At 42.7% G+C, this 15523-nt stretch overlaps 1 protein-coding gene across 4 annotated transcripts in view; it reads left to right on the plus strand.

Annotated features, from left to right (window-relative positions):
• LOC146477289 (intermembrane lipid transfer protein VPS13D-like) overlaps window positions 1–15523 on the plus strand; it is an 81418-nt gene that overhangs the window by 1791 nt on the left and 64104 nt on the right. For all 4 annotated transcript variants that reach the window (XR_014865429.1, XR_014865428.1, XM_085113758.1 and 1 more), the window contains exons 2-10: window positions 965–1155; window positions 7745–7822; window positions 8256–8351; window positions 9068–9184; window positions 10454–10579; window positions 11234–11284; window positions 11886–12127; window positions 14140–14308; window positions 14973–15068. Coding sequence is in view for 2 of the 4 variants with exons in the window: in XM_085113758.1 (XP_084969884.1) it covers window positions 965–1155; window positions 7745–7822; window positions 8256–8351; window positions 9068–9184; window positions 10454–10579; window positions 11234–11284; window positions 11886–12127; window positions 14140–14308; window positions 14973–15068 (1166 nt within the window). In the remaining 2 variants the exon portion in view is untranslated. The remainder of the gene's footprint in view (window positions 1–964; window positions 1156–7744; window positions 7823–8255; window positions 8352–9067; window positions 9185–10453; window positions 10580–11233; window positions 11285–11885; window positions 12128–14139; window positions 14309–14972; window positions 15069–15523) is intronic.

Below are 15523 nucleotides of genomic sequence, written 5' to 3' on the forward strand. Positions count from 1 at the left end.
GGGTAAATTTGACCTCACATCAAAACTCACTTAGGGCCTGATTTCACGCACCTCTTCAATTGTGGTTGCCTGATAGAGCCATATTTGATCCCGGAAAAAGTGTAGAGAGGATGATAATCAAGGGTGTGTCATCTGACAAAATACTCCATGATTTGTGGTGTATTTTGAAAGTTGTCCCAGGTTCTTTGTCACTGTCTCTCCTTTTGAATATCATGAAGACCCTAAGGATGAGGTTGCACTCGTGGCATTGGCTCTATTATCAATCATTTAAATTAGTTTTTGTTCGTATTAAAAGAGTTAAATACTTTTCTGTGAATTTGCTTCCTTGGGCTATGTTTATGTATGATAATGAGATTTTTTAGCTATGTACGACTGAAACCACAGCTTTTCCTTTTTGTCTGTGCTTTCTGTCCAGTGTCTTTTAGTCACAATTCTTCCTTAGTTTGGCCTTTATGCTTGTTGTTGAGTAGATAACTTTCATGGGTCTTTCCTCTTCTCCCTGAATAATGTAAAGTGTGTACAGTGTATTATTGAGCACCATTCATTTACATGAAGTTTCAAAAGTTGCTGTAGGTGATAATCCAATGAAAACTGTGTGCCATTTATTCATTGTAATTGTATTAACTGTGCTACAGTTTCTATTAATACCTTTTTCCATTTTGCAACAGCACGGCACCGAGGAAGCCTTATTCTACATGTAACTTGTGTGTGGGAAATTTAATAAATAGGAAATTTGGTTATGATAAATAATATTAATAGATTTCTTAATTTACTAGGCTACATGTAGTTAACTGCAAATTAATTTACATGTACAAGACTCAATTTTAACTCATGAATTGCGCATATGCAATAAACAAGTTATTGCATTTGGGGGAAAAACTCACTCGCTCGGTTCCATCTTTCCATTATGTTTAGTCTATCAGTCAATAGTTAGGCTGTAAACTCTTTTTGTGTTTGCCTCCAGGTACTGTTGACCTCCATAACTTGCCATTGAAGAAAACAGCTCTGAAGGGTCTTGAGCTACCATTAGAGGTTAAGTCAGGGTTTATTGGACATCTGCAGCTCTCAATACCCCTACGCCGACCAAAATCCGAACCATGGATTGTCCATATCAACAAGCTCTACCTTGTGGCAGGCCCTCTTCAGCATTCAGAGGTATATGCTTGACTCAACAGTCGCAATCATGATTTTTAAACTTTTATGAGCAGTTGTCTGCGTGGGTTCTTTTTCCTATGCGTAGGCAATTTTTGGTGTGTTTTTTGCAGTCCAAAAAAGCCTCTTATGTTTTACTGTTTTGAGGGATGGTCACTGCTGAATTTCTGAGTGGCTGAATCGTTGGAGTGTGACTCCTGTATGTTACATCAGAGCGCGACGAAAGTGCTGTCCGATAGCCCGGGGCTAGTGGAATGACTTGTCGGGCTAGCGTTTTCTTATCGCAGCTTGCCCGATAGGCAAGCACCACCATTGGTTCCTCTGTTCTGATAATGATAAATTGAGCTTTTATACCAAAAATTGTATAGTAGAAAGGAACTGAATTGTTTCCTACAGCTAGGGAAACTACAGTATTTGCCTTAAGCGATATCAATTGACAATGTTTGAAAGCCTTAAGCAATATCAATTGACAATGTTTTGCATCACATGACTGTATTTGGAATTCTTGTCCACAAAATTTTGATGTAAGTTGTAACTGCAACTTCTGGTGGTCAGGTGTAAAAACTGGTCGTTTCTGTTACATTGTTTAATTTGAGGTTGAAGTTAAAACGAAAATCACATTCAAGAATCAAAATATACGAAGAATTAGTTTATATCTATGCTTGGCATCATTACTTGTATTTTGCATAATTAAATAAATCTAATAATTATTCTTTATAAACAATTTAATTTCGGGCTAGCTCCTCGGACCTTCGGGTTAGTAATCTCAAGTAACAGCTCACCCGAAGGGCAACCTTATCTTTTCATTTTCGTCTCACCCTGTACATGTACACATACGTGACTTGTCAAGGTCTTTGAAAGGAAAACAAGTATAACTACAGTCATGTAGATGACCTTTGTAAAGTGAATAGTTCTCCTGATTCCCCCTAACAGACACTAGTTGTGGCATATACATGCACCTATAACCATGTTATTGCTTCAAGTACTCTTCACCTGTACTTTTCTCCTGTCTATCTGAAATTCTTATGACAGTCACAGAACCTTTGGGTAACAAGAATTCTTAATAATTTATGGCCAAAAGAAAAATGTATGTATAGTGTTTAAGTTAAGTAAATGTGAATCATGAAATTTTTCTTTTGACCTTAAATCTTGCTTTGGAACTTTTTAATCTGCCTACATGTATGCCACATGACTGTATTAAGGGGTTGTTTCCTCTCCAAATGTGTTACAACTCACCCAGGCTGCACCAACTTGTCCCACAAAACATGAAGCTATAATGAATTTTTTAACAAATGGCTTTTATCAGGACTGTAAGAGCACTTTTTAGTCAACTGGAGTACCTGGCAAAAAAAGCTCTTCCAACAAGAACTTAAACCAACAACAAACTCAACCCACCTGACACCAGTCCGGGAATTAAACCTGGGCCACATTGGTGGGAGGAGAGTATTCTCACCCCTGTACCATCCCTGAACCCATACTTACTGCTCCATCCCTGCTCCCCATACTCACTGCACCATCCTTGCTCCCCTTACTCACTGCATCATCTTTGTTCCCCACACTTTCTGCGCCATCCCTGCTCCCCACAATTCCTGCACCATTCCTACTCCCCATACTCAGTGCACCATTCCTGCTCCCCATACTCACTTTACCATCCCTGCTCCCCATACTTACTGCTCCATCCCTGCTCCCCATACTTACTGCACCAATGCCCGCTCCCCATGCTCACTGCTCCATCCCTGCTTCCCATACTCACTTTACCATCCCTGCTCCCCGCACTTTCTGCACCATCCCTACTCCCCATACTCAGTGCACTATCCCTGCTCCCCATACTCACTCCACCATGCCCGCTCCCCATGCTCACTGCTCCATCCCTGCTCCCCATTCTCACTCCACCATCCCTGTTCCCCATACTCACTTTACCATCCCTACTCCCCATACTCAGTGCATTATCCCTGTTCCCCATACTCACTCCACCATCCCTGCTCCCCATGCTCACTGTTCCATCCCTGCTCCCCTTACTCACTCCACCATCCCTGTTCCCCATACTCACTGCTCCATCCCTGCTCCCCATGCTCACTGTTCCATCCCTGCTCCCCTTACTCACTCCACCATCCCTGTTCCCCATACTCACTGCTCCATCCCTGCTCCCCATACTCACTCCACCATCCCTGTTTCCCATACTCACTGCTCCATCCCTGCTCCCCATGCCCACTTCACCATCCTTACTCCCCATACTCAGCGCACTATCCCTACTCCCCATACTCAGTGCACCATTCCTGCTCCCCATACTCACTTTACCATCCCTGCTCCCCGCACTTCCTGCACCATCCCTACTCCCCATACTCAGTGCGCTATCCCTGCTCCCCATACTTACTGCACCATGCCCGCTCCCCATACTCACTGCTCCATCCCTGCTCCCCATACTCACTCCACTATCCCTGCTCCCCATACTCACTGCTCCATCCCTGTCCCCCATGCTCACTGCTTCATCCCTGCTCCCCATACTCATATCACCATCCGTACTTCCCATGCTCACTGCTCCATCCCTGCTCCCCATACTCACTCCACTATCCCTGTTCCCATTGCTCACTGCTTCATCCCTCTTCCCCATACTCATTGCACCATCCATACTTCCCATGCCCACTGCTCCATCCCTGCTCCCCATACTCACTACACCATGCTCGCTCCCCGTACTCACTGCTCCATCTCTGCTCCCCATACTCACTCCACCATTCCTGTTCCCCATGCTTACTCCACTATCCCTACTCCCCATACCCACTCCATCATCCCTGTTCTCCATACTCATTGCACCATCCGTACTTCCCATGCTCACTGCTCCATCCCTGCTCCCCATACTCACTACACCATGCCCGCTCCCCATACTCACTGCTCCATACTAGTACTAATAATAATAATGCTCTTTATTCATAATAATAATACGAGAGTGAACAGTAATAAGTAACAAATTGGTAATATATCGATATTAATAATTTTAATATTGGTAATAATAATAATAATAATAATAATAATAATAATAACTAAAATTAATAACAAATAAATTATTAAATTAAGCTAAGCCGTGTGTACGAGTGTGCACTTTACCATCCCTGCTCTCCATACTTACTCCACCATCCCTGTTCCCCATACTCACTGCTCCATCCCTGCTCCCCATACTTACTGCTTCATCCCTGCTCCCCATACTCACTCCACCATCCCTGCTCTCCATACTTACTGCTCCATCCCTGTTCCCCATACTCACTGCTCCATCCCTGCTCCCCATACTCACTGCTCCATCCCTGTTCCCCATACTCACTGCTCCATCCCTGCTCCCCATACTCACTGCTCCATCCCTGTTCCCCATACTCACTCCACCATCCCTGTTCCCCATACTCACTCCACCATCCCTGCTCCCCATACTCACTCCACCATCCCTGTTCCCCATACTCATTCCACCATCCCTGTTCCCCATACTCACTCCACCATCCCTGTTCCCCATACTCACTGCTCCATCCCTGCTCCCCATACTCACTCCCCCATCCTTGTTCCCCATGCTCACTGCTCCATCCCTGCTCCCCATACTCACTCCACCATCCCTGCTCCCCATGCTCACTGCTCCATCCCTGTTCCCCATACTTACTCCACCATCCCTGCTCCCCATGCTCACTGCTCCATCCCTGTTCCCCATACTCACTCCACCATCCCTGCTCCCCATACTCACTGCCCCATCCCTGCTCCCCATACTCACTCCACCATCCCTGCTCCCCATACTCACTCCACCATCCCTGTTCCCCATACTCACTCCACCATCCCTGTTCCCCATACTCACTCCACCATCCCTGCTCCCCATACTCACTGCTCCATCCCTGCTCCCCATACTCACTCCACCATCCCTGCTCCCCATACTCACTCCACCATCCCTGTTCCCCATACTCACTGCTCCATCCCTGTTCCCCATACTCACTCCACCATCCCTGTTCCCCATACTCACTCCACCATCCCTGTTCCCCATACTCACTCCACCATCCCTGTTCCCCATACTCACTGCTCCATCCCTGTTCCCCATACTCACTGCTCCATCCCTGCTCCCCATACTCACTCCACCATCCCTACTCCCCATACTCACTCCACCATCCCTGTTCCCCATACTCACTCCACCATCCCTGTTCCCCATAGTCATTCCACCATCCCTGCTCCCCATACTCACTCCACCATCCCTGTTCCCCATACTCACTGCTCCATCCCTGTTCCCCATACTCACTGCTCCATCCCTGCTCCCCATACTCACTGCTCCATCCCTGCTCCCCATACTCACTCCACCATCCCTGCTCCCCATACTCACTCCACCATCCCTGCTCCCCATACTCACTCCACCATCCCTGTTCCCCATACTCACTCCACCATCCCTGCTCCCCATACTCACTGCTCCATCCCTGCTCCCCATACTCACTCCACCATCCCTGCTCCCCATACTCACTCCACCATCCCTGTTCCCCATACTCACTGCTCCATCCCTGTTCCCCATACTCACTCCACCATCCCTGTTCCCCATACTCACTCCACCATCCCTGTTCCCCATACTCACTCCACCATCCCTACTCCCCATACTCACTGCTCCATCCCTGTTCCCCATACTCACTGCTCCATCCCTGCTCCCCATACTCACTCCACCATCCCTACTCCCCATACTCACTCCACCATCCCTGTTCCCCATACTCACTCCACCATCCCTGTTCCCCATAGTCATTCCACCATCCCTGCTCCCCATACTCACTCCACCATCCCTGTTCCCCATACTCACTGCTCCATCCCTGTTCCCCATACTCACTGCTCCATCCCTGCTCCCCATACTCACTGCTCCATCCCTGTTCCCCATACTCACTCCACCATCCCTGCTCCCCATACTCACTCTACCATCCCTGTTCCCCATACTCACTCCACCATCCCTGCTCTCCATACTCATTCCACCATCCCTGTTCCCCATACTCACTCCACCATCCCTGTTCCCCATAGTCATTCCACCATCCCTGCTCCCCATACTCACTCCACCATCCCTGTTCCCCATACTCACTGCTCCATCCCTGTTCCCCATACTCACTGCTCCATCCCTGCTCCCCATACTCACTGCTCCATCCCTGTTCCCCATACTCACTGCTCCATCCCTGTTCCTCATACTCACTCCACCATCCCTGCTCCCCATACTCACTCTACCATCCCTGTTCCCCATACTCACTCCACCATCCCTGCTCCCCATACTCATTCCACCATCCCTGTTCCCCATACTCACTCCACCATCCCTGTTCCCCATACTCACTGCTCCATCCCTGTTCCCCATACTCACTGCTCCATCCCTGCTCCCCATACTCACTCCACCATCCCTACTCCCCATACTCACTCCACCATCCCTGTTCCCCATACTCACTCCACCATCCCTGTTCCCCATACTCATTCCACCATCCCTGTTCCCCATACTCACTCCACCATCCCTGCTCCCCATACTCACTCCACCATCCCTGTTCCTCATACTCACTCCACCATCCCTGCTCCCCATACTCACTCCACCATCCCTGCTCCCCATACTCACTCCACCATCCCTGCTCCCCATACTCACTACACCATCCCTGTTCCCCATACTCACTCCACCATCCCTGCTCCCCATACTCACTCCACGATCCCTGTTCCCCATACTCATACCACCATCCCCACTCCCCATGCTCACTGCTTCATCCCTGTTCCCCGTGCTCACAGCTCAATCTCTGTTCCCCATACTTATTCCACCATCCCCACTCCCCATACTTACTGCTCCATCCCTATCCTGGTTACCTTCCTTCTGGAGCCAAGTTGGCCAAAGCTTAAAGGAAATGCAAATTACTTTTGATGCGCAATTAAAAATCACCCCAAAAAATAAATAATTTCATTACAAAGATGTAAGTAAGACATCCAGCGTGGCTGTCATTGACTAGTCATTATCAGTTTTTAGGGAAGAACATGAAAACATTGGCCATTTCTTCCAGGTTACAATCCACTGCCATCTTCACCATCTTCTTGTAAATAGTTTCAGTGCAGTAGTACAGGGACTTTTAACAGATATATGGATCATTATTTTTAGGTTGACATTTATTGAAACTTCAAGGTAGGACTCTAAATAGCGGACAGTCCCTTTGGGTCGCCCATTGACAACAGTATTTTGTTTATAAATGCTGAAGGGGACACCCTGATTAAAATAAATAAAAGTATCTTTTCCTTTGAATTCCATAGGCTCTTGCCCACCAACCTTTCAAACACTCAGGGAAAATAAAAATTATTTGTAGGAAGGATTGGTAACAATCATGTACATTGTAATTTCCCCTCATGGTATATCACTTCTTCATGTTGAAACATACAGGCCATAAAAAGTAACCAATGTGATTACCAAAGAAAAGATGATTTGATATTTAAACAAATTCTCCTACCAGTGCCATAAGAAATGTATGGATAACAGTGAAAAGAATGTTTGGTGGGATATAAAATTTGGGGCTTAAGGGATAGTCAATGTTTGAGATAGTAGAAGCCAACTGTAAATCCATAGAAGTCAAGTTTGACTTTTCTCTTTCAGTATAATGAGGAGGAAGAAAAAGAGCGTGAAAGGGTACGAAAAAAGAAGCGACTGGATGCTTTGGAAGCACAGTGGCTGGTGAGTACAATGACGCAGTTTAAAATCACATCTTATCAGTTAATTCGTTAAGATTTAAATTTTGTGTTTTGGAGAACACAGATTGCAAATTGTTACCTGCAATGTATAAGTTAAAGTTAAGTTATAACAGGCTCTCATTATCATTATAATGTTATTTTTGGTAGTATGAAGATTTTCTTATTGGGGGATTGTACTGAGAATGATTTATTGCAAGTCTTATTCTTCCAGTAGAAATTGAAATTTCAAAACACAAACCTTTTATAACTCATCTGTCCAAGTTTCTTGCCAGTGAGCTTTGAAAGGTTTGTGTTTTAAATACATGATTTATGTTGGCAGAATAAGAATGACAATCTTTGCAATGTTTGTCCATTTCTTGATTCTTTAGTGTTGTCAACATTACATGTAACTTGGGTCATATTTGTTTTTTCAACAGGCATCTAGAAACGAGAATGCTGGTGGATTCTGGTCTGGCTCTTGGTGGCCATCTCTGTATTCCTCTTTTTCTACAACAATTGTTGAAAACTTGCAGGTAAAGTAACTCTACTCCGTGATGTATAACTATAGTCTTGAAAGTACCTGGTTCTTATGAGTGTCATTTATGGATTTTTTTTTGCATACATGTACATGCAATTGGATGTTTTATTTCTTTTCCATGAAGAAATAAAACTACAGTTTCTCTGTCTTTATACTCTAATAAAGGTTATAGCACATCACTCCACCCCTGAGGTGGTGTAAGGAGAATCTGGCCAATGGGCTGGGGACTCAGCTGTCCAAGACCAAAGAAGTGTTGAATGGCATTTTCTGTGAAGACATGATTACTGAGTAAATAAAGTGGCAGATTGTTGTAGCTGCAAAGATCTTACCCTGAGATAGTAGATGCATTTTCACCTCTGTTTTCGCCAGCCATGAGCAGATCTCTTTCCGTGGTGGTTGAAACAAAAAAAGCTTCTAGAGTAGGAAGGTAGAAGCCAGGTTAGGAGCCATTGTTACATGTGTCCAAGGGATACATTGGCTTCGAAAATCATTTATCCTCTATGTGTAGTTTTTTTATGTCATGGGAATTTTTTATATCACACTTTTGCCGTAATATTGTTGGCTCTTTGCTGTACTGATTATGAGTTTTTCCATGGAGAGTAATTCATGTATTTTCTCATGTTTCTATCTCCAATCATTTACCTTTTTAATTTTGTTTTGGTGTGTGACATGTTGAGTTAGATTACATTTTTTACACTCTTTTCATTCCAGCTTGTCATAAGTGATGTGCATTTTCGCTATGAAGATGGGACAACTAAGGAATCCCTTCCATTTGCATTTGGTATCACTATTGCTAAACTGTCAGCTCAATCTACCAATGAAAACTGGGTGAGTGTAGTACATAGAGATACCACTAGTTTTTTTTTTTTTTTATTAGATAGTTACTGGCAGTATATGGGCTCCTATTTGAAGCCCACAGCTACCTGTCACCTCTCCACCCCAACTGACACCAATGGGAGAGGTCCGGCTTGCACTGGACCTGACAACTGACTGTACCCCTTCAAAATTAGCACCCAACTTCCTGTGCAATCTTGCTGTCAACTGGCAACTGGCTTTTGCAGCTCCTCCTCTACCTGCAATTACAGAATCACCTCTGCTCATATGAACTTTCCTGCACTAAAGTTTCTACCAAAGATGCCACCCTTAGCCTTATGGAGGCTATTGGCTTACTACAAGAAAGGCCCCTAGAACACTGAACTTTGAACACTGAACCTTGAATCACTCAAAGACATCATGACTACATGTTTAGCTCTGTTGCATTATGCCCATTTACATCAGTCTTTATTGCTTCCCCTTTTCTGTATTCAAGCATTTTCAAAACAAGGAACACTTAAATCTTGGGGGAAGACAGGGTAAGGGATAGAGGCCTGGCACTAGCTTGTCAATCCATGTTGTTCTTGTTTTGGTCTGTCGTCATTATGTGACAAGAATTGTTGAGATTAAATATGAGTTCTTGTTAAATCGATTATTTTTTTTTATAATTTTTATAGGGTTAAATGGAATTTAACTTAGTTGACGACTTGGAGCAAGTTTGCTCCCTGGTGGCGTAGCGTGGCATTAGCGTTTGTTGGCGTATAGTTTGGGCACTGGTGGCACATTAGCGTTTGGGCGTTTGTTGTTACATTATTGTTTGGGCCTGGGTCAGGTCTGCGGGCAGTTGCGTGGCCAGTGGTATTCTCTTGCAGTTTAGGCATGCTCCTTTGCACGTGCTCGGAATTTTACTCTACTCAGCGTTTTTCGTGGCGTGGTTAGTTTATCGCGTTTTGTTGGGTTTTTCTTTCCCTCCCTTCCCTCCCGGTAGTGTTAGGTTGTTTTTGTTTGGGATTGGTGTTAGTGTTAGAGGGTTGTTTAGGGTTAGTTCTTTGTCTTATGTACTTATTATTTTTCCACTGAGCTTCTAGTCTCAGTGTGATGGGTGCTAGGGTTGGGGCTGGGTTGTGGGCGGGGCTCGTGTCTGGGTTGTGGGTAGGGCAGTCTTATGGGGTGTTCTACCTACCTGGGTTTGGGTTGGCGGTACCAGCCCCTGGCTCCTGGGCACCCAACCTCCATTTGCGACATAGGCGTTAAATAACATTTCTGTTTTGTTGCCCTATGCAGAATCCAGAAGAAATAATTCAGAATGAAAGAACCATCAAGTACAAGTTAATTGAGCTGCAAAACATGGCCATGTACTGGGATACTGATGTCACTCTCGTTGGTGACTTGCCATCCAGAGATCTTGAGGTGAGTTTACTCTCACTAGTTGAGATGTTGCATTGAGAAGAGTTGCCCTGTTATGGATTTACACATAAAGTGTTAAATTGTATTAATTTTCAGAACCCAAAAGTATGGAATGGTGTGAATGAAAATGCAAAAACTCTTTCCCTCTGAACGTGAAGAATTCAATAATGGTTTAATTATTAAACCAAAAGTTGCATATTTCACTGCAAACAGTCTTTTAATAGCCTAGGATAAAGAAGTATTTGGTTTTATCAACAGAGTTTATAGGGTAATTTGGCGACCATAGAGAGATTCAAGAACTAATCAGCAGCTCTGAAATCTCTTTACCTTGTCGAAATTACCTTTTCAAGTCAGTCCATAAGGCCAAATAATCGTATCCAATCCTCAAAGATGCAGCACTGCAGTTTTTTTAGAAACTTACCCCCTTAAGAATAAAGGTTTGTTCAGTGGGCTCAAAAGATTACTAATGTATGCGTGTGCACTAACTCATTCACATTAGTGGATTTCAACCTTATGTACAGTTTGCTCTTCATGTTCATTAACTGACTACAAATAGCTCTTTTAGCTCCATTTTGTGTGAAATTGTACGATTCAAAAGCGGTGTCGTTCCTTACAACCACGTTTTCAACCAGTCTAAGCTACTTTTTTTAATTTTAGAGTGCACTTCAACGAATGATAAACAGGAACCAGGGAAAAGCTGGATTTAGTGTGAGTGCTTTTAATTGCCACATGTACTTCTACATGCACATATACGTGTACATAAAAAGGTGTAGCCTTAGGGAAACCTTTAAAACTACAGACGAGGATTTCTGATAGAAAAGCTCATTTCTGAGTTGCTTTGAAGCTCATTGAAAGTGAGTGCATAGTTTTTATTATGAATATTAGTTTTTATTCAAATGTAAACAAAACTAATTATCATATGAAAATCTTTGCACGAGGCAATGTTTTCATGAGGTTCAAAAAGTCTCGGAAATGATCTCGAAAATGGCATATTGCATTGTTTGATAAACTGACTGAGTTTCTAGTCTTGTATTGGCACGCAAGAAAAACAGCAACAACTCACAACCACTAGTTAAGAACATCCTTCATAATATAATTCAATTTTTGATTTGATCAGTCAAACATAACGATTTTATACACAGAATTTAACGTAAGAGCCACTTTGTTTAGCATACTAAACTACAGCACCACAGAAAAGGTAGTTCAGGATAGCTTTCATTTGATTAGTTGTACTTTAGAATTTCCTGCATATTCAAAAGGTTAAGCAGCCTATTTAATATACCCTTCGTCCTGTTTCTGGTTTTATCAGAAGCATCAGTACATCTTGGAACCTACTAGTGCACAGGCAAAAATGAAGCGAAATTCCAGTGCTTTGCCACTGAGATCTCGACAAATGCCACGTTTTGTAGTGGATGTGCATGTGGAGAAGATTCCATTGTCTCTGGAGGAAACACAGTACAAGATGCTGATAACTCTGATGGAGGGTTTTGAAAGACACTTTAGACAACGCCGTTACCTCAAGTGGAGGCCTAAAGCTCCTATCAGGAACAAGTAAGGCTTGAAGAAAATGTTCTTTTGTGCTACGAATGTATTGTGTGGAGTGTGATATGCTTGTCGTGGTTATTATCTGACCTAAACCTGTTTATCTTAAAAGCGATTTTTCAGATCCATCTCCTCATTTTAGCCTCCTCTTCGTGTTTATCATCCCCTTCCCTATGCCCAGAATAATCAATGTGATTGTAGGGGCCACTGTTGAAGTCATTTGGACTTGGCAATAAGTGATACCACTGCAATGCGCAACGGTATTGTGAATTTTCAATAATACTGTTGTACTATTGCAGTACTATTGCAGGAAAAGATGCTAATGTGATGCTTTTTTGATAGTGTTGGGCATTTTCTGTATTCAATGGGAGAAAGTGTACTGTCATCTAGCACTTTCTACATGATATCTCTTTGAATGCATACGTTAAAGGTCCAGATAACAAGTTTTACTATCAAACAAACATAGCAGAAATGTTTTCATTGCCACTGGTTTCGCAGCAATGAACCACCTTAATGAGCAGGGAAGAGTGATAAAAATCTGCGAGTCAGCGAGCCATGCGAGCCAAGGTGTGAGCCATGCGGGTCACGCGAGTCATTTGAGCCACAGTATAAATGTTAAGAATTTTTATTTGTTGCATTTACATTCACATAAGAACAAGAACAAGAACAAGAGCATCGGAACAAGATGAATAACATCGCAATATTTAATTCTTACGGTGGGACAACGCAAACCATCATATTTCGGTGTTTTGTTAATTGACACGTCAGGACTGATTGTCAGTGTCATTCCAATCTTGTAAGGTATGATAAATGAGTACTCTAAGATGGGCGAAGTCAATATTGTCGCACTAAATTCAATTTGAAAAGAAGCAGCGTAACAGAAGCATTTGCTGTCAGCTGGTGGGTCGAATGCTATCTCGAAACCAGCCCTTGCCACTCTAGTGGCGAGTTTTGAAGAAAGACTTGTCTAAGGGAAAGGACAACCACATGCAGCAGTCAGCCAACCGACAGAGTTCTGATAACTCTGATTCTCGACTAAAGACCAAACCTGTTAAAATGGCGCGATTTACTCACCATTCTTGGCACCAACACACGGAGATCGAAGTGCTGTTCTTTTCTTTTTTTTTTTTCTTGACTGATGAAGTTCCACGTGGAATGAATGACAGGTGTCAATAGATACCTATTCGGGTGGCGGTGCAGCCGTATGTTTTTCTCGGATTTTTTTTTCTGAAGTCTTGAACCTTAATAAATTTTTGCGTATTGTTTTTATTTTTTTGCGCATCTTGGGCGATTTTGAATAGGCAAAATTCTCTCCAAAATTATAACAAAACCGAAAAAAAAAACCAAACAAACAAAGAAAAAAATTCGTCCAAAATTTTCTCACGCGAATGTAAATAACACAAATAAAAATTCTTAACATTTGCACTGTGGCTCGCATGACTCGCATGGCTCGCATGGAGGCTTGCATGGCTCGCTGGCTCGCAGATTTCGCAGACCCAGCAGGGAACAACCAAACGGATCCCAGTAGATTATTTAATAACTATTCAAACTATCCACGGTTGAGGAAAGTATATTGATTATAGTTCGCCATAGTTGAATATGTGGCTGATACATTGCTAGACAGTGAGACTCTCATGATTGGGATAAATCAATAGTTCAATGTATGGTCTCAAGCCTAAATGATGCTGACATTGTTCTTAATACTAAATCTCAACCCCCAAACTTTTTATTTTGCCCAATGAACTTGCTTACCATAGTCCCTCCTCTACTTACCCTCCCGTGTACATGAAATGTAATATTTTTTATATACCACATAGAAATGTAAAAAACAATTTAAGTGGACCTTAATTTTCATTTTTACCAAATCACCTACTAGTGGTGGATCCTCACTCACTCTGTTTAATGTGTCTCCACCTTACACCAAACTCTGTATCAGCTGCTGACAACAGTGGAGATAATTTGTCATAACTTTGACACCTCTGGTGTTCATTTCTTTACCTTCTGATTATTATTTCTTCCAGTGCAAGAGAATGGTGGCAATTTTCAATAACATGTATTCTGCACTCCATCAAAGAGAGAAACATGCATCAAACGTGGGGTTTTGCTGTCAAACGAGCCCATGACATGGTGAAATATGTGAATATTTACTCAAAACATCTGATATCTGCCACAGCGGAACCAGCTCTAAAGGTGACTGAATTTGGTATATCTTCTCTGGCGTGTCTCAAAACCAGGAATACTAGAACACCCCAGAACACCATGGAAAACTAGACTAGCAGACTAGAGCTAAGTGGTCTAACTATTTGTGGGCCTAATCGTATCCTCAACTGCTTAGCTTTAGTCTGGTGATTTGTTGTTCTGTGGGGTTCATGGCTGTTCTGGAGAGTTCTGGGTTTCATGGTTTAAGGACATGTCAACTTCGTCGACAAATGCTGTTCTTATTATTACTAACAAATACTGAATGCTACTGAATGAGCGTTTGTGTAGAGTTAGTCCTACAACAAAGTGAATTGTCCAGAGACATTCCACTGACAAATCTTTTTTTTAAAACCATATGAAAGTAATCAGTTTCCATAAACTGTACAGAATGTGTTAAGAATGTTTGGATAGTGGCTCGTAACATTTATCTTGAGAGGTGAACATTTACATTCTATTTAGCAATTAGGAGGTAACGTTGCCTAGTGCCCAAACCATTTTGTGCATGTTGTATTAGGGATATGGAACTACATGTAGTGAATGAAAACATCTTTGATGTTAATGGGATCTCAACTCAAGACAATTCAAGCAATTCGGAAGGTCTTTATGGTGTTTCTTTCTTTTACAATATACCCTATATATTTTTGTGTTTACGTAGGAGATACAAGCACAAATTGAAGATGAATTGACATTTGAGGAGTTGGTAGTTTTAAGATCTATCGCACAGACACGAGCTGAGAAGGAAATAAGTCAGGTACATTCAATCTCATAGCTTTACTTGTATCTTTTTTGTAATGGTCATTAATTGTGCAATGCTCATTTACTTTTATGTTAACTCCATAACAAGCTTGTTTTGGCATAATTCAGACTGAAAGCTACCTTGTTGTCTGCTGGCCTGAGAAGCATCCAATGTCCTAATGACAGCTACATTGTCAAAGAGACTTTTTATGAAAATGCACCTACAATGTAAGCACACAAACAGTTAATATACGGGAACATGCCGCCAGTTAAATAACGTTTTGTGACAATTTCGTGTTCGAGAACATAAAACTAGTTTCACCAATAGAGAATACTAGTTGTACTGACTCTTAAAAACAGTACCAATTGTAATTTTTCTGTCTTTGCACGACCCATTTTTCCCTACTGGTTCTTGTGACTGTGAGAGATCAGTGGCAGATAGCCTGCTACCATGACCTATGTACATGTACA

This window comes from Pavona decussata, unplaced genomic scaffold (genome assembly GCF_977016875.1).
Source record: "Pavona decussata unplaced genomic scaffold, jaPavDecu1.1 SCAFFOLD_71, whole genome shotgun sequence".
Classification (NCBI taxonomy): Eukaryota; Metazoa; Cnidaria; class Anthozoa; order Scleractinia; family Agariciidae; genus Pavona; species Pavona decussata.